General features: G+C 40.3%; 1 protein-coding gene across 2 annotated transcripts in view; it reads left to right on the top strand.

Moving 5' to 3' along the window:
- Nucleotides 1-22,617, top strand: part of si:zfos-2326c3.2 (misshapen-like kinase 1) — a 56,091-nt gene that overhangs the window by 4,643 nt on the left and 28,831 nt on the right. For both annotated transcript variants that reach the window (XM_061048765.1, XM_061048764.1), the window contains exons 3-14: nt 5,382-5,438; nt 7,683-7,808; nt 7,933-8,043; nt 10,993-11,083; nt 11,283-11,413; nt 12,474-12,528; nt 12,778-12,856; nt 14,188-14,360; nt 17,226-17,298; nt 17,744-17,867; nt 19,917-20,024; nt 20,648-20,782. In XM_061048765.1, coding sequence (XP_060904748.1) covers nt 5,382-5,438; nt 7,683-7,808; nt 7,933-8,043; nt 10,993-11,083; nt 11,283-11,413; nt 12,474-12,528; nt 12,778-12,856; nt 14,188-14,360; nt 17,226-17,298; nt 17,744-17,867; nt 19,917-20,024; nt 20,648-20,782 — 1,263 coding nt within the window. The remainder of the gene's footprint in view (nt 1-5,381; nt 5,439-7,682; nt 7,809-7,932; nt 8,044-10,992; nt 11,084-11,282; nt 11,414-12,473; nt 12,529-12,777; nt 12,857-14,187; nt 14,361-17,225; nt 17,299-17,743; nt 17,868-19,916; nt 20,025-20,647; nt 20,783-22,617) is intronic.

The following is a 22,617-nucleotide window of genomic DNA, read 5'->3' as shown; positions in this document are numbered from 1 at the left end:
TCTGAAGGGGCTGCTGTGGCTCATTGGTAGTTGTCTCTTAACTGGGAGGTTTGGGTTTTGATCCCCAGCTCCTACAGTCACATGTTAAAGTGTCTCAACCTCTGTACCTCAGTAAAGCCCTTCCAAATGGTGACACCATGCTGACATCATGGGCTGTGAAAAGCCAGAAAACAGCTGGCGTTAATACATTTTTAAAGTGACTCACTTCGACTTGCTACCGGTTTTTAGGATCACTTCCCATTTTTTGTGACCTACATATCATCCTTCTTACACTACTCAGGCTGACTGATGTGCTGACAAGAGTTTCAAAAATGCAAAAACGAAGCTTTACACCAACAATGAATTGAATAAACTTACTTTTATCTGCAGATATCGGAGATAAAATAAGCCTTTACCGTAAGTTACGTGACGTGTTACTACTGGCCGATATTATCGCTCTAGTTCCATGGTTTGTACAACTCAGTTATGCAAACAGGTAATAATAATGTGTAATAATCTTTTTGGCACGATTGTGCAAAGTCACATTGGTGTTTGATCTGAAGGAAAAGAAACAGAAAGAAAGAAGGAAAGAAAGCATTTTCTGAAATTGTGCGGGGTTTGTATTTGCTTGTTAAAGGTAACAGTAAACGACAGGAGGCAAAGGAACCAAGACAAAATAAGACGATGAAGAGGAAAGAAAGGAAAGTGAGCGAGTGAGAAAGGCCCAAGGGAAGGAAGGCAGAGGTGAAAGGCAAAACGACAGAGAGGAAGAGAGGAAGGAAGAGGGAGAGAGGCCGATGAAAATAGAGTTAGAAGAGGAAAGTGCCCCCCACCAGGCTCATAGCTTTGCTTTGTGTTGATTGCCTGTGTGTGTGTGTTTGTGTGTGTTCCAGTGTCAGTGTGTATGTGCTGTTGTGTATCCCAGAGTCTTGAAAATGTGGGGGAAGTCAACCAGAATATCCTTACAAGTGACTGGTCTCTTTACTTTCTAAATGTATAAGGATAATTAAAAGTACAGCAGGAATTCAGAACACACTGTCATGAAGTTAGATCAGCCGAAAAACTATCAGTGATCTATTTATTTATCTTAATTAACAAACCTCTTAAAATTGATCAGAGTGACAGTTTAATGTATGGCCTGACAGTGTACCCATGAGCACAGTAAAGACCAGTTCACTTTCTAAGATCTCATTCTCATCCTATAAAGGAATGAGAGAGATCACCACTGTAGTCAGTATAATGTCAAACCTGTCCAGCCCTCTTAGCTCTGTAATCACAGCCCGTAAAGATTGCATCTGAATCTGGGAAAAGGTTGTTAATTTATCAAAATGTACACCCAGGGATGTCCATCAAAGCACGAAGTACACATATGTTCCTAACAGATTGTATTGGACTAATAAAGAGACACAGCAGAGGGAGATGGGAGAGAGACAGCTTGAGAGAATATCACTCCGAGAAGTTGGAGTCAGTCAAGCATTATTCATACGTTAGATCTTTAATGTGTCTGCATTATTTGTACATATCATGTATGTTATTGTCATACATAGATGCATTAGTAACCTTTCATTGACATAATATTTGTAGTGCATTTATAGTTTGACATTATTTGTGTGTGTGTTTGTGCGTGACCCAACCTTAATCCATCATGAGCACTAAGCAACATTTAGCAAAAGTTCAGTGGCAAGAAAAAACGTCCATTTAAGAGGCAGAAACCACAAGCAAAGGGGGGGGGGCATAGCAGTAGGCGGTCCTCACCAACAATCCTGAGGAAACTAAGAGAGCTCATGAGCTAACTAAATCATTTTACAGTGGTTAGCGCTGTCACCTCACAGTAAGAAGGTTCCTGGTTAGAATCCCCTCTCTGTTTGGAGTTTGAAAGTTCCCCTTGTAAATGCACGATTTCCCTCTGGGTACTCTGGCTTCCTCTGAAAGAAATGCTTGTTAGGTTAATTGGTGACTCCAAATTGCCTGTAGATGTGAATGTGCCTCGTTTGTTTTCTCGGTGATTGACTGACTACCAGTCCAGAGTGTACCAATGACAGCTGGGATCGGCTCAAGGCACCGCAACTCCAAATGGGATAAGCAACAATGGGGTGATGTGTGCACTAGATCCCACTGTTCAAAGTCATAGACTGTATAAAACATGGACATAGTCTCAGTGATGTCACCCATTGTTTTCTGAGGAGGGATTTTGAAGTCCAAACAATGGTGATCGACATATTGGAAATGATATCTCCACCTAACTGTCATTCAATCTGTTGGAGCTGAGGCGGGCCTCCAGCCTTCTGGCAAACAGCTACAACACGTCCACCTGTCAGCCACTTCAACCAAGTCGATGAATATATGAAAAACTATGAAAAACTCTTAGCTTTAATAAATCAAAACAGATGAATCACCTGTACACTGTGTGCCAGTAAAGAAATGAGCTGTGGCCACTTTCTCATGTCTTTTTCTGTTGTTTTAACATGGGACATTATGGGGATTCCCTGGCTTTCCCGGCCAGTCTCAAGTGCACACTTACGGAACTTTTTGCACATTTTTCAACATTGGAGGTTGCTGCTTCTTCAAACCATCATGACTTCACAGATTAGTTTGTTTAACATGTGAGCGTATGCTTGAGAACTTAAATGCTTGAATTACTCAAGAGTGAGTGAGTGAGACAATTTCATCTATTGATCTGTTCAATAATGCTTTTGACTTATCCAAAGATGTTAGTCATCCACTCAGTACATACATGTACTTAAAACTCAAGTAGAATACATACAATACTCACATGTTTTAAGGATCTCTGAACTTTATTACATCACAATATGGGCACTAGGATCCCGGATATGATTTGTTTGTATTAAGTTTCAAGGGAATTTTTTGTACATGGAGACATTTATTTTTGTTTCTGAAAACTGGATATGCCCTTAACTAATCCTGGGCGATATAACTACAGTTGTTATCACGACGAAAAAAAAATCACATCAGTCGAAATCAATAATTATCCAGATAAATGTCAAGTCATTATTTCCTTCAAATTGAAGGCTGATTTTGCTACTGAATAAAAGTTGAAAAAAAACCAGATGGCTAATTTTAATTGTTCTTTATTGTCTATGATGACAAACTGTAAAAGGAACAGAGGAACATTTGTCAATCATCTCAATCATTAATTATTAGAAACATGCCGAAGTCAGTCACTTCAACACAGCATGTTTCCTTTATGTCTGATGATATAGTAAGGTCATTTTATCGTTTGGTTCAGTAGATATCTTACATATTGCTCCTTTAATGCTTGGAGAGAGAGAGAGAGAGAGCAAACTGGTGCGGAGTCCATCCTCTTAGCAGGTCTGTCCTGTACATAGCAGCACGATGAAGCATAACTGCATTGTGTGCCAAAACCTCTTGTATTAATTGTGCTACACTTGAAAGAAATAACTATTTTTTGCGCCATTCTGCAATTCTGTGCTGGGATTCAGGCCTTGCAACATGCAGATTGTGTTATAACTTACATGTTAGAATTACTGAGTTTTATTTCTGGGAAACTTTTTGAGAATTCTTGAATGTTGAAATAATTGATCGTCATACAGGTTTCAACATCCCCCATGGCCTACATTATGATGTGGAAATGTGTCCTGTCAGACACCCTTTTTTTGCCAGACAGTGTACTTTACAAAGACTACATGACGTGTTGTTATTCAAGTCCTCCATCCAGTCTTTGTCTTGAAGCTTTTCTCTTTGTCTGTACATAAATATTATCTGACTTATTGAGTATAGTGGTAGTGTAATGCCCTTGGGTGTATAACACACACACACACACACACACACACACACACACACACACACAACACACACAGCCCTGTCATACATCAGAGCTAATAGGCTTATACACTGCTCTAGTATCTTGTCAGTTTTTTGACTCATGACAAGGTTTTCAATTTTCCCCTTCTCACCTGACAGAACTCTACAGCTCTGTTTCTCTCTCTCTCTCTCTCTCTCTCTCTCTCTCTCTCTCTCTCTCTCTCTCTCTCTCTCATCTTCCTCCGTCTTCTTTCTGGATTTGCCTTCCTGAAGAAAATATAATTTTCTAGGTAGAACCATTTCTTCCATTGAAAATGATCACAATCCAAATATTCACACTAAAGAGTTGATGTGGTGTATTTGTACAAATAAAGTGACGGACTCACTACTGTTTTTGATATTTGGGTTGATTTTAACATTGGGTGCAGTAAAACAGATTAGGAACCTGCACACATGTGATGCACACTGTTGATGCACGATTACCTAAACACCTTTGTACCTGTGAATTAATGAATACGTTAAGGAAGGACATTGAAATGATCATGGATTTAACAGTAAAGTATTTACACCCACTTTAGTCAAGACCAAGGAAGATAATATTTAGTAATTCTGTATAAAGCTTGTTTATAAAATAATTAAAAACATTATGAAAGATACTACACTCTGTTAATCAGTTCATCCAGCCTTCAGTGCATAATATTCATAATGAACTGCTCACAGTTCACAAAAGTAAGGCAAAATCTGAAGGCTTGAGCCCTGCAGTGAGGATCTGTTGGTTCTCTTTGGTCATATTTGTAGTATGGTTTGGGTTCACTTGTCCTCTAAGGCTCCTCTCAGGTTTTTTTCTGAGCGCCAGCGTCTTGTTTCAGTTGTTTACAATGAGTAGAGCGCGTTTGCAGCAGCAGTCGGTCGCCCGAAGAAAAAGTACAGCACCCAGGGCTGCTCCGAGCGCTCAAGTTGAAAATCTGTCAACTTTTCAGAAAGGTGCTGTTCACGTCACTGGCGCTCTTTTCCAAATGTATGATATTCCACGCAGTTTTGTGTCTTGTACCCACATCCTCTTTGCTCCGTGTCTGATCGTGAAATAAACAATGGAAAGTTTAAAATATAGGGAGGAAGGAAATCCCTAGCCAGCAGCCAGTAGCTGGAATGCTGACCCAGCTAATGTTAAGGCCTCAAGAAACACAGATAATGCAAACCACCGCACACACAGAGGAGCAGTAGTCACAACAAGCTGCTCTCTGTTTGTTTGTTTTTCTCTATAAATGTCCACTAGGAGCAGAGTCTGAAAGGATCTAAACAGAAAGACAGGAACTTTTAAAGCTATGAAAGATGTCCAGTCTTTACAAATCATATAGTTTGTTTAAAAATAAGGTCTTTGGATTTGAGAGGAAATCAATCCTTTAAAAATGTTTCCATAGTCTGAGTGCACATATTCAGTTCTATCTCCACTTTCCCCTCCAATTTTCACCTGACTGTATGTTTCTTGTTTTACATGTTTGTTTTTTTTCCTACAGGAACATACTGAAACATGTAAACTGGTGGAAAAAAATCCATATATTCTGTGTTCAGTTTTTCTTTCTATTTGGGTCTTAACTTTTGCTCATGTATTCCTTCAGGGTCGTCATGTCAAGACAGGCCAACTGGCAGCTATCAAAGTCATGGAAGTCACAGAGGTACGGATTTATTCACGTTTTCTTTCTATTTCTACTTTTCATTTCTTCCTTTGTGGTCTTTGTCTCATCTCTGGTGAGACAAATGAATAGTTAGGTAAAACTCTTAACTGTGAAAAATGTCTTCAGTGTCATCAAAGGCAAGCTGTCAGTGAATGTTGATGACCTACAAATGATAAGTAGAGTGAGCTGACCTGGTTTTAGGGACAAATTACACAGATCCTTAAAGATTTCCTGTGTACTTTAATGGTAATAGAGAACATGTAATTTGGTTGGGAAACTTGAGATGATTAAAGTGGTTATTCCACTACAGCACTGGTAATCAACTGAACTGAAATTGCGAACCACATTTCTGATATTTTTCAGTCAATCAGATTCCTTTTTTTAAGTTTGGAGCTTGGACGGTATAAAACAGAACTATAAGTGCTTTATAATCTTTTGGACACAATTCACACACATTGGGACCCACTGAAAACAGCTCCGCGACCCACTTTTGGGTCCCGACCCACCAGTTGAGAACCACTGCACTATAGGATTATAATATAAGAGGCAAGACAAAAGAAAGTAGAGACTGCTAGACAGTTATTATGTTGTGTGTAGGCACCTCTGATTTTGATTTAAAAATTGAAGGAGCACACAACACAGGAGAAAATGTTTTAGAGAGCTGCATGGGAGCAAACGATCAGATTATGGAGGGTTTATAGGACATGGCTTGGGGCTTACAGGTGTAGATCAGCAGTCACAGTAAAAGTGTTTTAATGTGGGCTTACAATCGCACGATGCTGCAGGTTGTGAGACAGTATGCTGGCCGTGAGGTAGAGAAGCATTTTAGGATCAAATTTGGCCCTTTTCTGGACAGGCTGTGTTTTCCTCAGAATATGTTTGTGGTTCTGATTGGGAGGTTATATGAATGTAGTATTTGACAGAGAGTAAGGAGTATGTGAAGGAACATTGCACATGTTTAATGAACATGATAAAGACTATAAAGTGGATGTTGAACATTTTAGTCATCATTCAAAATGTAGTATCTGAATTGTAAAAAGAATCCTTCAGGATGATGATGAACATAAGAGACTTGTGTTGAGATGTTGCACTCTGCATTATAAGACAATTCATTTGGAAAACAGTTTGCATGAAATTAGCATGAATACGCAAGCTCATATGTTAAACCAAAGTTATTACCATGGTAAACATTATACCTGCTGCTCATGATTCATGAATGATTGGGCTGTTTGTATTGCCAAACATTGTTCTTTTTATTTACTTGGATTCATTCCTTTAACTTTTTTTTTATATCTAGGACAAAGCAAGACATTTGAAGACATCACACTGGGCTTCAGAATATAAACTTTGATATATTTCACAATCCTTTTTTTATGTAATTTATTTACCAGATTATACTTTGGCCCCTTTCCTTGTTGATGAGACTTCTTTCTCTGGGACTGTGTCGCAGACAAAGTGTTTAACAGGAAATGCTTGGCTATTATCTCCGTTCTCTCTCTTTGTTACACACACACACACACACACACACACACACACAGGCAGATGGCTTTGTGTTTCAGTTGGAGGTGAAAGTTCAGTCTTTGCCTTGTCATTTTCTTCCCTTCTGTCGTGTGGAGATTTAAAGCAGGTCAGTGACTGGGAGAAGCTCTTTGTCATTTCCTCTGTTGTTTTCTGATTAACAGCCACACATACAGCTCCTCAATCTCAACCCTCCTTCCTCCACCTCTACTCAAGCTCAGTATAGATTTAGGGGTTCACTGCATTGGAGGTGTCAGAAGTCACTTCCTGGATCTACAGTGACAAAACAAACAAAAAAAACGACTAATTCTGACAGCCTCCGTTGTTAAATGAAAGGTTATCAAGAATTTACTCGACAGTCTTGTTAGAGATGCTTTCTATCTGGACACAACCGTATTCGTTTGTATGAAATGGGGAGGCATTAGCTCAGTCTTTAGGGACTTTGGTTGTGAACTGGAGGGTTGTCAGTTCAAGTCCCGATGCGGATCATAATATGGAAGTTGGTCTTGTGGGGCTGACCCCCATATAGGATTTTTGGGGCCGATGTCGATATGAGGGAGAAAAAAATTCCAGCACCGATATCAGCTGATATCTTTCTTAGATCTATGGAGTGAGACTGTTGTTCTGGAGTAGTTGTACGTCCTAGCATTACACTGAGTTCTCTAGAACTCCTAAAAATACATTTCTGACATGGATGTTTTCTGTTGTATCTGTTGTTTTGTCAAGGAGGAAGAGGAGGAGATCAAACTGGAGATCAACATGTTGAAGAGCTATTCCCACCACAGGAACATCGCGACTTATTACGGAGCTTTTATCAGGAAAGGTCCTGCTGGACAGGACCACCAGCTCTGGGTTTGTTGCTATCTGGTTCAAAATGAAGACAATATGACTTGTTCTCACCTTCACCTAGTAGTCACTCTTGTTTTGTCTGGTGCCTGTGTGCTTGTGAATAATCTCTCTCTATGTTAATCTTTAGTTAGTGATGGAGTACTGTGGAGCCGGCTCTGTGACAGACTTGGTGAAGAAGACAAAGGGGAACTGCCTCAAGGAGGACTGGATAGCTTACATCTGCCGAGAGGTGCTCAGGGTAAGGTTCATGTAAAAAAAAAAAAAACACACACATGCTCACCACAGCGTACATGTGCCAGTACTTGACCCTACAACGGGCCTGGTAGGCTCTGGGGTCAGATAGGCAACATAGACCTTTTTGTATAAGGACTGTATTTATCTATATCCTTTTGAAAATGTATCACCTTTTATAAGACCATAAAATAGTGATAATAAACAGAATTTATAAAACATGTGCTTCACAGAAAATCTAAAAAGTGTTTTGGACTCAGTAAAGAGCAGTGAAATGAGTCAGGCTGCTGCTCTCACAAGTATTCCTTAAGGTCACATTCACATATGAAGTCCAGTGGACTCGGTGAGATTCAGGGTCGAAGAACAGTATTGCATTTTTCATTTGGTCGGTTTGCTTTCAGACTGAACTTTGTCAAGCACACCAAAGCCTTTCTAATGTTGTGTACCGTAGCCACCCGTCACTAGTTGGGTTATTCATGTGATGTTGGAAACATCTGAAAAGGAAGTTTCCGAGTTGTAAAAAAGGACATGAACGCCTACTCAAGTCAGAACAACAATTTGGAAACCTGGGAAAGAAATAGGTTTTGACATCAACATGGGGGACAAAAGATGTTTTGTTAATGTCAAGATACTTTTTTTAAATATATGTATGCACATTAAACGCATCTTCTTTTTAGCATCCAAACTGTTTGTTGTTGTTACAACATTCAGACTTTACAAACTGAAAACAAGTGAAGAACAACCCTTCATCTAGGAACCTGAATGCAGCATGTAGCTCTGGTCAGAGGCTGCTGCCATCCGGCCTGAACTGCACTATGACCTGAAAGTAAACAACAGGACAGTGGAAGAATGGCATCCTGTAGTGCGGCACAGTTTAGCTGTAATTTCATCTATAAAATGGAGATAAAGTTATATGTGTGCTGTGTCAGGCTAAACTGGCATATCAACCAGAGCGATGTGTAAAGTGTGGTTAACGTTACAGACGGCCAAATCAACCCACAATGCATGGCGTTTTGATTCACTTCCCTAATTTGGTCCGAATGTGTGAACCCTGTTTTTAAGCGGACCAGATTAGAAACCACAGCCGCTGTGACGAGGACATTTAGCCTCTGTACATGGGGCGCTGATATAACCGCTAGGCTGTCTGGCACCCTCAAAAAGCAAATGGATTTAATCAAACTTTTAATTCACCTTTCACCTCCTTGATCTCCATGAACTAGTCTGTTTGACTTTGAATTAAAGAGCCAGATAAGACCTGCCTTGTATTCCCCCAGCAACGAGCAGAGTGTAGATATCATGTAAAGTGTGACCTGTGTTTCTCTTCATTGTTTATCCAGAGCGCACACACACACCGGTGACAGACAGTTTTATACTTTAGTACTCAATGTGGCTGAACAAATAAACACATGTCCACTATAGAGAAAGAATTACAAGATACCTTTTGTTACGAGGTGTTGCTTCTTGACGTGTTGGTTAAGGTTCTTTTAAGTTTGGGAAAGGTAATAATTTGCTAAACTAAACGCTGGATGAGATTTTGTTGTTGTACAGGAAACCTAGAGCCCTGTGTCCACCTAGAGTTTTTCATGGCAGAAAAGTGCTGGCTGTGCCCTCAGGAGCTCTTGCATGAAGCGTTAGCACTGGAAGAAAAGCGCTGCACGTCCATTCTGTCTCCATGACAACAGACTGTTAACAAAGGCCGCTGTATGACCGACACTGCTCCGTTACTTTTTACTGTATGTTTTATATTTGAGTTTGTTTATTTCACGATCAGACACCGAGCAGAGAGGATGTGAGTATGAAACACGATCGGTAGTTGTCAAAAATACGGGGAATATCATTTATTCGGGTAAGAGCGCCGGTGACGTCAACAGCGCCTTTCTGAGAATTAAAAAAATGTTCAACTTGAGCGCTCGGAGCGGCCACACAACAAAGGCGGCGCGCTCTGAAATAAGACGGTGGATGCTGCACTTTTTCTCCGGGCCGCTGCCTGTTTTTTGCAAGCGCTCGAACCTCATTGAAAACAAACAAACAAAGACGCTGGCGCTCAGAAGAAAACGCTAGGTGGACACGGGGAGTGTTTATTTATTTTCTCTTTCTCTCCCAAAACATGAGAGAGGTGGCCGACTGACTGTGATTTTTTCTTTTAATAATCAGGCATCAGTGTCTTCTCATGTTTTTCCACTGTGACTCTGAAGGAAATCATCTGTTTATTTATTCCTTTTTTACTCCAAAGGTCAGTTTAAGACACATGTCTGTGCAATGTTGTGGTTATCATTCTAAAAGTTCATAAGGTCCTGAGAGAGACCCAGGGATGTTTGTGATCATTTCTGTGTTGGTGTTTATCTAAGTGCTTCTGCACATACACAACCAATGAATACACTTATTTCAACTCAGTTTCAGCATCTCTGTCCTAAAGGCCGACATCATCAAAGGATAGTGGGATGATTTTCCTGTATTTAAAGTCTTGAGAGACAAAAGGTGCTGGACTGTGGCCAGTGTTTTCCCTTGTGCCGTCAGCCAAGCTGTCTCCTTATTGTTTCAACACCGCAGTGTGCACACACACTCACACTCACAGACACACACAGCACAACATGTTGAAGTCATTGTCTGAAATAGGACTCACTTCCTCTGTTTATTTTACCTCCTTTGAAGAAGCGAGAGTCCAAACACATTCACAAACACACACACAGGCTAACATGCATTGAACTGTGCTAACTGGTAGCCTGGGCCACTGGGTCACCCTGCTACCCCAAATGAGTTTATTTAACATGTTCATAAGAGTGAAAAGTATTGCAGCTGGCTCGATAGAAACAGTACTTTATATTCAGGCTTCTTGCAAAAAAGCACATAATGCTGCTACTCTTTACAAGGCACCACACATTTCTGGGGATAATGGTCATCTGACTCGCTGTGTATCGATGTGGTAATGTGTGTGTGTTTATTTGTCTTCCTGCAGGGTCTTTCCCATCTTCACTCCCATCATGTGATTCATCGAGACATTAAGGGACAAAATGTTTTGCTCACAGAGAATGCCGAAGTCAAACTGGGTATGACACATCAACGCATGCATTGTGTTTTTTTTTTAAGCACTTATGCTGCCTCCAAGCAACACTGTCGAACAATCACACAGTCAAACATGTGTATAAATCACAAGACCACACACAGAAAAACACGTTTCAAGAAGCAAGAAAGATTGTTTCTGTTTAGAAGTAAATTGTCCCTTTTTTTGTTTTGTTGTTGCTTTAGTTGACTTTGGAGTGTCGGCACAGCTGGATAAGACGATAGGTCGAAGAAACACCTTCATTGGTACTCCCTATTGGATGGCTCCGGAGGTCATCGCCTGTGACGAGAACCCTGAGGCCACATATGACTACAGGGTACATAACTCCTCAGAAACAATCATGTTTTTCATGGTCATCATAAGTTCTCATTTGGGGACGGTATAAGTGAGATATCCAGCAGAATATCAAACAATCAGTCCTTCTGCAAAAGTTTTGTGGTTTGATCTGTAAGGTAAGGTAACTTTATTTGTAACCGTAGCTAGATTTGGTTTACAGCGAGTGAGTCGGCCTCCAGGACAGGACAAAACACGATCATGTGGCAACAGTCCTCAGTACTAAAGAGAAAAGCCCATCAGTAAAAACAAGATAAAGTAACACATTGGTAAGAATAAGAGAGTCAAAAAAAGTAAAAAATAAGCTAATGCTGACCGTGAGTGATCAATCAATCAATCAATCAATCAATTTTTATTTGTATAGCGTCAACTCATAACAAGTGTTATCTTGAGACACTTTACAAGAAGCAGGTAAAAGACCTTACTTAGTGATGTTTGAAGGTAAAACTTAACAGATATTAGTGGTAACATTTTAAGGTAGATATTAATCATCCACACACATAGTAAATGGTAAATGGACTTGAGCTTGTAGAATTATTTTCTAGTCTTCTGACTACTCAAAGTGCTTTTACACCACAGGTCACACCTACACATTCACACACTGATGGTAGAGGCTGCGTAAAGTAGGTAAAGAGTCCATCAGAAGTAACTAATTCATACATCTTCATGGTGGATGGTGGATGAAGTGTTAAGGGTAGTCGCTTAGTATTCTACGACTTAAATAAGCCTTATATGTTCTTCACTTTTCATAATAATAGGATCAATGCATCTCGCCAGGGCACTTACATTCCTTCTTACAGGGCCATTATCACATGTACCTGCTGTACAATATACTGGCACCTGGGAACCATTTTCACCTCCCCCCCGGAAAAAAAAATGGTAGTCAGCTCTATCATTTTTGTCTCCATGTCATCACACAATTCACAAACAGAATTACTGTTGAGATAAAACGGTACATTCAGGGTTCACAGGAAATGAAAGAACTCAGGCGAAGCTTTGTGTGCACTACGATCTCATCTTTTTCTCTTACCTGTCGTCCATAGAGTGACCTGTGGTCTTTAGGCATCACTGCTTTGGAGATGGCTGAAGGAGCCCCTCGTAAGTTAGACATACTTACATGTTCACACGTTGATAAACAATGTTGTTGTTCCGTTTGCTTTTCTCTACGTATATTTTCACTCTGCATTTTTTTTTCTTCATCCTTGTAACCCTTTGTATTCCTGTCTTTTATTTTTTCTTTCCACTTCTCTTCCTGTTTATTCCTAAACCCCTCTTTCTCTCTCAGTCTCTAACTCTGTCGTCTGAGTGGTCAGTAACTCTCTTATTCCCTCTCTTATTTGTTCATAGCTCTGTGTGACATGCATCCAATGAGAGCTCTGTTTTTGATTCCACGAAACCCTCCGCCCAAACTGAAATCAAAGAAATGGTAAACCTACGCACACACACACACACACACACACACACACACACACACACACACACACACACACACACACACACACACACACTCACTCACAGGATTCACAGGGCACTGTTTTGGTTTTCTCTTGTGAAAAGAAAAACTTGCAAGTGCCCTTTATTATGGGTTAGATGCACCAGCCAATCAGACAACGTGTGTCACAAAACTCTCTTCTCAGGAGGGAACTGAAGACTCAAAGTCACTGTCATGATCTGCAGGCGACCAGCTAAACCTACCAACTGAAATTGGCATTTTTTAGGAAAGACATAATAACTAACGGCCTTTGTTGATGCGGCCATTTTTATTCTCATTCATTTTTATCAACGTGTCTCTCTCTCTCTCTCTCTTTCACTCATCTCCTCTCCTCTCCTGTCATCCTGTCTCCTTCTCTTCCCTACCATATATAATGGATAAGTTTGCAGGACAGCTTGCAGGACAGCTTTTAATAGCTCCGATGGTCTGGGGTTCACTGCGCTTTCAAGTCCTTTTACCTCAGGGCCTCCCCAAAGGCAGCGAGCACACCGAAAAAACAAGATGCAACACATATTCCTCCTTCTTGTTCTTCGAGTTTAGCACACAGGACGCACACCTCTTAGTAGAGATTTCTTTAAACACATTTTACCTCAATACACCTTCAACTCAACATTTCTGACAGGATGATTTTGGGTTATACTCCAACAAGTGATTTTCAGCTTTCCCACCGTTTGGTGAGTTTCAACAGATATTCAAGCATTTCATGTGATTTCAGTGATTTTTTTTATCCATGTTTGACTATAAAACCTGCTGCTTTGTTTGAATGTGTCCATCATGTTTCATTGTTAGAAACTTTTTCTTTATTTCTTATTTCATGTTATCATGACTCAACATTTCTGACTGACTTCATACACAGCTGAATGCTTTAGGATTGTGTTTATTTAGACTTCTCATATAGGAAACCCTCTCTTAGTTATAAGGATTTTTTTATTTGTATATCACCAATTCACAGCAGGTGTTATCTCAAGGGACTTTACAAAAGAGCAGGTAAAAGACCTTACTCATTGGTATGTTACCAAAGAAAAAGGGGATAGAAGGAGATGGGATAAGATGCAGGCAGGATTTCTCCTCTGTATTCCTCACGTTCCTGTTGTCCACACTTCCTTGCCGCTGAGGTGGAGGACGGAGCAGTCCGTACATGAATGAGGACGACGGTGGTTGTGGCACAAATAAAAAAATCATACATTTCAGAATTGGTGTATTTTCATACCATAATTATTCCACTCATTACTCTCGCTCTAATCCTGCCTGTCTGTCTTTTGCAGGTCGAAGCGTTTCTTGTCTTTTGTTGACGGTTGTCTGGTCAAGAACCATCTGCATCGACCCACGACGGACACCCTGCTGAAACACGCTTTCATCAGAGACCTGGCTAATGAAAGACAAGTCCGCATCATGCTCAAAGATCACCTGGATCGAACCAGGAAGAAGAGGGAGAAAGGTGAGGAGAATTGAATGGATGAACCAGGGACAGATGTCTGAATTTCTGAAGAGAGCAGGGACAGATAGAAGGAAGGATGGGCTACTGGTCTGCAGTCTGTTGTTATAAGGGCTGCTTGAATATTATGAGGACAAATACCAGAACCTTTTCTATGGGATTTCCATATTTTATTCAAAATTCATAGCAGAGATCATTCAGGACTTGGAGATGTTTGTCTCTCCTATAGATGGATCATTCCTCCTCATTTTTCTTTGTGGACTGTCATTGGCAAACTTTAGTTTTCACAGCAATAGTGCATGTAACACTTAGCAGTGCAACTCAGCTGGGGATTGAACCCTCGATCCTCCGGTTGAGAGGCGTCGTCTCTACCAACTGAGCCACAGCCACCCCCTCTGCTAAATGCATTGTAGAATTGTAGAAAAAGCCTTTTTTGGCCGGAGTAACAACAGACCTAGATTTATCGGCACACCGGAGAACTAAATTAGCCGATACCGACAGTATGTGAAGGGTTAATATCAGCTATTATTAAAGGCCTTCTGATGAATCGGTCGGGCTCTCGAAATTTCAGGGAATGAAAGACACTTACACGGGCAAATAATCACATCTTTAAAAAAATTGTTCATTCCCTACTACTGGTTGAAAAACAGGGTTCTCTAGCCAAAAAATGTTTGATTTACACTTAGTTCAAGTTAAGCCACTGGTTTGTATTGAATCAAATAGAGGGGTGAGAACGATAATGAAAATTGAACAAATGAGGACGAGGGAGACTGTACAAGGCAGACTTGTTCTTCTCTTCTCTCTACACCATTTTCATTGAGTAATGTCTAACGATAATAAACACAACGTACGTTGGGATAAAGGGACGAGATGAGAGGAGAGGCAATCAAGGAATATGAATGGAGGTTAGAAGAGTTTGATCCCAGCCCTCCTCTTGAAATACGTTGTACTGTCAATGAACTGCAGAATTGCATACGATATGAGAGTCAGGGGAGGGAAAGAGAGGAGAAAGATTTTTATGACTTTGCTCTTCTTTTGTTCTCACATTGCTATTCAAGCAGGGAAAGAAATCCGTTTATTGTCCATTATTAAGGTTCAAACTAAAAGGTAGAGTGATGACAAAAGAAGAAAAAGGAGAGAGTGACACAGAAACACAACAGAGTGGAAGAGAGGCTGAGTGGGGAAGGAAGGAGGAAACAGATTGGACATCTGGTTCTAATCTCCTGTAAGCTTATAAAAACACTCCAATGACTGGTAGACTCTCAGATACTTACTGCATGTGTTGTTTTTTTTGTTGTGTGTGGGTTCATATGTGTAAGATTTTGTGTGTTTGTTAAAGATGTTTAAATACTGATTTTTGTGTGTGTGTGTGTGTGTGTGTGTGTGTGTGTGTGTGTGTGTGTGTGTGTGTGTGTGTGTGTGTGTGTGTGTGTGTGTGTGTGTGTGTGTGTGTGTTTGTGTGTTTCCCATGTTCCCCTGTAGAGTCAGTGTGTGAGAAAACTTGAAAAAAAAACAATGCGTCAGACATGACGCAAAGGGATATGTCAGCATACCAAAGAATGTATCCTGGACAAATATGCTCTATATTTATGAAAATTGCATCACTCTTAAAAAAAGAAGAGAGCCCCAATTGTCCATCAGCAGTAGTAGGCATTACCCTTCATTTGTGTTCCTCTTCCATCCTGTTCCAGAATAACACATCTGTAAGGTGTTACCTTCCAGGGTGTTAATGGCAACATATGGCATGTCAAGTTCAGTAAATGTTGAAGTTGGGCTGGGCTACTCTCACACCATGTGTTGGGTTAAAATGCTTAACTCACTGGCCTATACTCCTGGCATGTGGACAATATGCCTCACATGACGTCACTGTTGAGTAGAGAAGCAAAAGGAAAGTAGGAGCTCGGTTACAGACATTCGTCCATGGCAGAAGCGCTTCTCAATCTAACTTCAAGGAGCCTTCTAGTGACATCATTCCCCTAGTAACTTAGCAACAAAGTATGTCTTATTTTAAAGGTACATTCCACAATTTCAATTGTTACATCAGGTATTGAGATTCATTCATTCAATGGCCCTGGTTACCAGGGTTTAAACCATTGCCTGTATATTAAGATTGAGATCAAATCATAGACTGTAAATATTGCTGGACGAAGCCTGAGTGACGCCACCCGTCTGTTACTGCAGGGGGCTCCGGAGGCTCATAATGTATTGAACTGTTCCTTTAAATAATTGTGTCTGATCTGTGTCTGTGAGCGCCTGTCACTTTGTATCTGGTTTTTATTGTTCAAATCATCTGGTCTGAATCAAACAGCCAATCAGGGTTAGCTTGCACGTAACTAGCCAATCACTGCCGTGCTGTATAAACTAGAGTTATCCAGATACAACTTGACTTGTGTCGGCAGCTCTCTCTAGCTCCCTCTTCTGGCCGCGATGGTGCTGTGAGTAAACCAGTCGCTTCGTTGACTTTTAGGATGTATTTTGATCTGCTGTCAGTGTGTCTGTCCTCTGTGGCAGACATTACTGGATAAGTGGAACAGACAGTTTGCAGTGACAAAGGTTGGCGTGTATGTTTGGTGCGTAATTTGGTGGGCGGGGCTTGGAAGAGTCATATGAGGCAGCAGAGGGAGAGGCTGAAGGTTTTTGCCAATGGCATGTTCATGTTACATAATACTACCACTTTAACCAAGAAACTGACAAGTGATTTAATTTGGGTCCACCAATTGATTAGTTCCCTCATCATTGCAGATATAATTTACAGCTGTCGCAATAATTTCAGTCATAGAAATTTAATATGTTTACATTTCCAGTGATCATCGCTCTCTCTCTCTCTCTCTCTCTCTCTCTCTCTCTCTCTCTCCTTCCATGTGTCAGAGGGTCCAGAGTACGAGTACAGTGATGGTGAAGAGGACGAGGACGAGGTGACGGAGGAGGAAGGAGAACCCAGGTAAAAGCCTTTCCAAAAAATGGCATGAATGTTGTGAAAGAAATGAGTCACTGGGTGTGAAGACAAACAGGTGAGTTTTGCAGCTAAATATGAATTGAGAACGAAAGTTTTTGCTGCAAATCAGCTGAAAATGTAAAAAAAAAAAGGGAGAATTCAAAGATCACACACAGTTCATGGATCCTGGTAAACATGCAAACAATTTCTCAAATATGTTTTACAATCTGTGTTTTGATTTTTACGAGCATCAGCGCTCGTGTCATCATCAAGTCTCCATCTGCCTAAGTGCTTTTCACATTCATCACTAACCTCTCTGCTGCGTTCCCTTGACATTCAAACAGCAGATGGCACTGGGAACTCGGCTCTTTCTCCCAGGTTGAGCTTTAGATGTGTCTACATGTGAAACAGCGGTCCTTATCATTGCTTACTCTCTCTCCCTCTTATTAAGCTCCATCGTGAATGTTCCTGGTGAGTGGACGTTAAGACGGGAGTTTCTACGTTTGCAGACAGAGGATCACGAAGGCGGCAGAGAGGGAGGCCACGGAGGAGGTGTGGCTAGACAGAGACAACAGGTACAGTAGGTTTCAGTATTTGCAACCTTAATGAGCGTACTCTTTGTTATTTTCTTGAGCCATCATATTAATTATTTTCTAATACAAAAACAAACACTCACAGACTTACGATGTGTTGCTGTTATTCCAGAGTCATATGATGACGTTTTGAATATGTTTGGGGTTTGTCCTGTTGCTCAGACATTACAAGCTAATTGAAGACTGCACTCACAGAAATGATGAATGAAATGGTTTCACTTTGCTTTTCTATTCATTTTGACATTGATAAAATGTTCATTTGATTATGTGAGAATTAAAATGGCAGATTAATTGATCATTTTAAGCGTTAGTTGCAGCCATATCGATGTTTTTTATTGAAAAGTAGTAGTAACAGAGTGCTGCAGGAATGATGTATTTTTCTATCGAAAGCTGGTTAGCATTACTTTGATTCCATTGACAAAAAGCCTATGGTTTTTTTTCCATGGTTATTTGGATTATTGCTGAAAATAAACTCTGATTTATTTTCAGCAATAACAGCACTGACAGCACACAAAGCGAGCGAGCTTCAGCGACTATATCAACATGATTCCCCGCTAGCCCCAACGTCATCTTTTGTTGTAATATTGATTGAGAGCCCCCTGGCGGCGGAATCAACTTATTGTATCTTTAAGCTTGTGTTTCCCACAGACCTTATTTCAGGCATCGAACTGAGCACTCATTCAAAATATCCAACAGACTTCAAGATGATGGAACCAGAAATGCTAACATGCTAATTCATCTCTGGCTTTTAGGACTGGTTACTGCAGCACTCGATAGAGGTTATTGTAATAATTGCAGGGTTTGCTCTCAGGATCATGTCTTCAGGCTTTTTAATTGAATTCCTTTAGTCTAGAACTTTGTCAAACACAGTTATCTGAACTTAAATGGGCATATATTCTTTCTTCGAAAGTAGAGAAATGATTATAATGACCATTATTTTCATTTATTTACACCATGCAGTTAGTCCTGTTAAATTATTGGGTATGATTTACTTAGTCCAAACAACAGACATGTTTAAGTCCTCATTGAATGTTGTTTTTTCCATTGCATAATAAAGAGCTAGGTCAACTTAAAGGTCACATATTATTCACCTTTTCAACCTGTTAAAATAAGTCTCAGAGCTCCCCTGAACATCTTTTTGATGTTTCTTGTTCTAAATCCACTCTGATCCTGTATTTGAATATTTGTATCATGCCTATAAACCTCTATTTCAGCCCTGCTCAGAACAGGCTGTTTCGGTGTCTGTAGCTTTAAATGTAAATGAGTTGTGTTAGACCACGCCCCTCTCTGGGGGGCGTGGGTGGCGCTGGCTTTCTCACTCTATGCCTTATTGTCAACAGTGAGAAGGCAGACTCAGAGGGCAGAACAAACACCTAGCTGTGGGAGTGTCACCCACCTGGGGGAGGGGTTACTGCCCTTTGTGATGTCATGAAGGGAAAATCTCCAAACGGCCTGAGCACACATTTTCTGAAAAGTGGAGCAGACAAAAGACGGAGAGGATAGACTTTTCTCATAATTGGGGGGTTTGTAGACAGACTAGGGCCACATATGATTGTTAGAAAAACATGGTAAAGTATATTTTGCATAATATGTTCAGTGTCTCCCCTAGGTTTACAGCGTTGGGGGGGGGGTGGGGGGACACGCCGACACAAACTCTTGAAGGAATCTTGGTGTTCATGTGTTACTTTTAATGACAGCTGTCCTTTTCTATCAAAAAGGTATCCTTAAATGACTTCTTTCCCTGATTACGGACTCTATCCACTATCCTATCTCTACAATAAAGGCACAAAAAGCCCAAAAACAAATCTTTAAAAAAAAAAATATATATATGTTATTATTATTATTATTTTTTTTTTACTTGACCTTCAAGGGGGGGGGGGGGGCGCCCCCCTAATATAATTGTAGGGGAAACACTGATGTGACCTTTAATATATTTTCACCCTAAATCTAATACTTCAGAGTGTTCGAAGCCTGATTTGAAATGTTCATTAGTGCATTTTTAAGTTTGATCATAGAATGATTTATGTCTAGGCGTTACAGCAGCAGTTGGAGGAGCAGGAACGATACAAACAGCAGTTACTGGCTGATAGACAGAAGAGAATCCAGCAGCAGCATGAGCAGCGGCAGAAGTTGGAGGATGTAAGTACAGTTTAGGCACAAATTCTTTCTGTATTTACTGAGCATGTGTAGGTCAGTGACTGTAAGATTGCAGCTGGCAATGTTAAATATTCTGACAAGCAACAAAGTCAGATAAAATCCACAAGCTTTTATCAGCTCTATGTTTACGAGAAGCTTTTACTGTTCCTTCATATCTGTGACGCCTCACAATGACCTGAAACCTTCAGTTTCTTTTCTTACTTTACTGACTTTAAAAACAAAAAAGAGAAAAATCATATTTTACTGAAAAACAAAGTAAACAAAGTACACAAAGTATATTTAATCTGAATGATGTGTGCAGGGTCGTGTCAAGAGGGGTTGCTAAGGGTGGCATGGCTGCAGGTAGTTTTCTTCAGTGTAGTTTATTTTCTTGTTTGTACTTTATTTTGTAAATCAATACTTTGCACATTTATTTCACAAGACAGGTGCATATGGTAGTAATGCTGACTGTAAATTGTGACTTTGAACATAACTTTTCTTTTTGTGTCATTTAAGAAATGAGCTAGGCAACATCTATATATGTATAAGTCTGGACACGCCTCTGGATGTGTGCCTGTGTTGTGTCACTATAGTTGTTGATTGCGGGCACTTTTTGTTAATTGCAGCAGCAGAGGCGGCAGCTGACAGACGTTGCCTTTCAGTGGGCGGAGCTTAAGGAGATATTGCTTGGAGAGGAGTCTGATCTCCGTGAAAGCTTAACCATCTTGGATGAGAGAAACCGGAGGAGTGACAGGAGACAGGTAAAGATGAACTTCTCCACCACGTCATTTCAGTGCGAAGGCTAGGAAGTGTGAACTGTCTTGCAGTGTTTCCCCTAGGTTTAGAGCGTTGGGGGGGGGGGAGGACACGCCGACACAAACACTTGGTGTTCATGGGTTACTTTTAATGACAGCTGTCCTTTTCTATCGGAAAGGTATCCTTAAATGACTTCTTCCCCTGATTTCCGACTCTATCCACTATCCTATCCCTACAATAAAGGCACAAAAAGCCCAAACATAAATCTTAAAAAAAAATAAAACTACTTGACCTTCAAGGGTGGCGGGGGGGAAACACTGGGTTCTGTTCTCTGTACTGTTATCATGGTAGGTGAAGAGTGGTGCTCATTCTTTCGCCCGTATAGTGCACAACCTATAACTTCAAAAAGAAACCTTGTAATGAGGGCTATAGAACAGGTGCTAATTTCTTTAACTTTATTTGATTACAGAAGATTAGTTTAATAGATGTACATTATGCCTTTCCACCAATCCCCCTGTCTGTAGATCTCTGACATCACCATGTCCATAGGATCCTGTATGTGCACGTGTGTGTATTTCAGTCGTGTGTATTTGTAGCATATCTCAATAACAGGGTGTTAAAGTAATTTCCCCTTGTAGGATTAATGAAGTATGTAAAATTTGAAAAAATTATATAATGTTCTAAATAAATTTCCTGGTTTTGTTATTGATTTAAGGATCACAGGGGTGACCAAGAGAGAACAGTATTCAACTTCCTGTTTTTGTGAGGGTGCACTCTGTACCTGTAGCGGTCCTCAGTTTCCGTGTCGTGTGGGGGTAGTGAGCAACTTTCATATCCGCCTCACTGATATGGGGTTTTTTGGGCCGATACCGATATCAGGTATTGAGGAGATAAAAAAACCTGATACCGCTATATCGGCCAATAACTTTCTTAGATCCATGTTCTATCTGTAGAGATAGATATGGACATAGATATATACATCTATTGTGTTACACATACAAGAATACAAGATGGTCACTCATCTGGAGAGTAACAGAGCATGTATGTGCATCACCACTTTACACTGTGGAGAGTGATAATGCTTATTGTAATCCATATAGAGCACTGTGCTGGTAACAGCCAGAAAGACAACTGCTTGTTTAAGACAAAGATGCTCACATGAAATTCTATTTGACTGGTGAATAAATCTAGTAACATCAGTGCATACCTGTGATAAACTTAGCCAATATGGACAGTCACTGGATATGCTAATAATATCTACTAAAGTTTGTCTACGTGCAGATTTTAAGAAGACAAATTCTACAGCACCATTCAAATTTCTAATGTGGTCAGAACAAGGTAGTTGCCATCTATCATCCAAGGAACTGCTGCATGACATTTCTTTAAGGGCAGATGCCATATCAATTATTTGTTGCTGATGTCAAACAATCAATCATTACCAATCATGATTGATCGATGGTGGTGACTGGGCGTCAGGCGGTGGTTGTGGGGACAACACATGTGTCATTACACGGTTTAATGTGATGTTGCTGCACATGGATATTTTCATTGGGATTAACAAGCATCAGTGGAATTGTATCTAAAACACAAGCATTGCTACAAACATTTCCTGCAACTTTATACAGATTAGCTAAATGTGCCGCAATCAAGCAGTGTTCACATTGTCAAAAAGAGGATTTTACAAGTTGTTGTGTGAATGCTGACTTTAAATTAAGTACTGCTATTATGTAATATACAAACTTTATTTTAAAAAATTGAATTGTGTCAACCAGTTAAGCTTTAGTTTAAGTTTGAGCTCAGTACAATCTGAGGGCCACGGTGCAACCGCTGCAAAGATTCA

Source organism: Labrus mixtus, chromosome 10 (genome assembly GCF_963584025.1).
Source record: "Labrus mixtus chromosome 10, fLabMix1.1, whole genome shotgun sequence".
Classification (NCBI taxonomy): Eukaryota; Metazoa; Chordata; class Actinopteri; order Labriformes; family Labridae; genus Labrus; species Labrus mixtus.
This window is presented reverse-complemented; position numbering and strand designations above follow the sequence as displayed.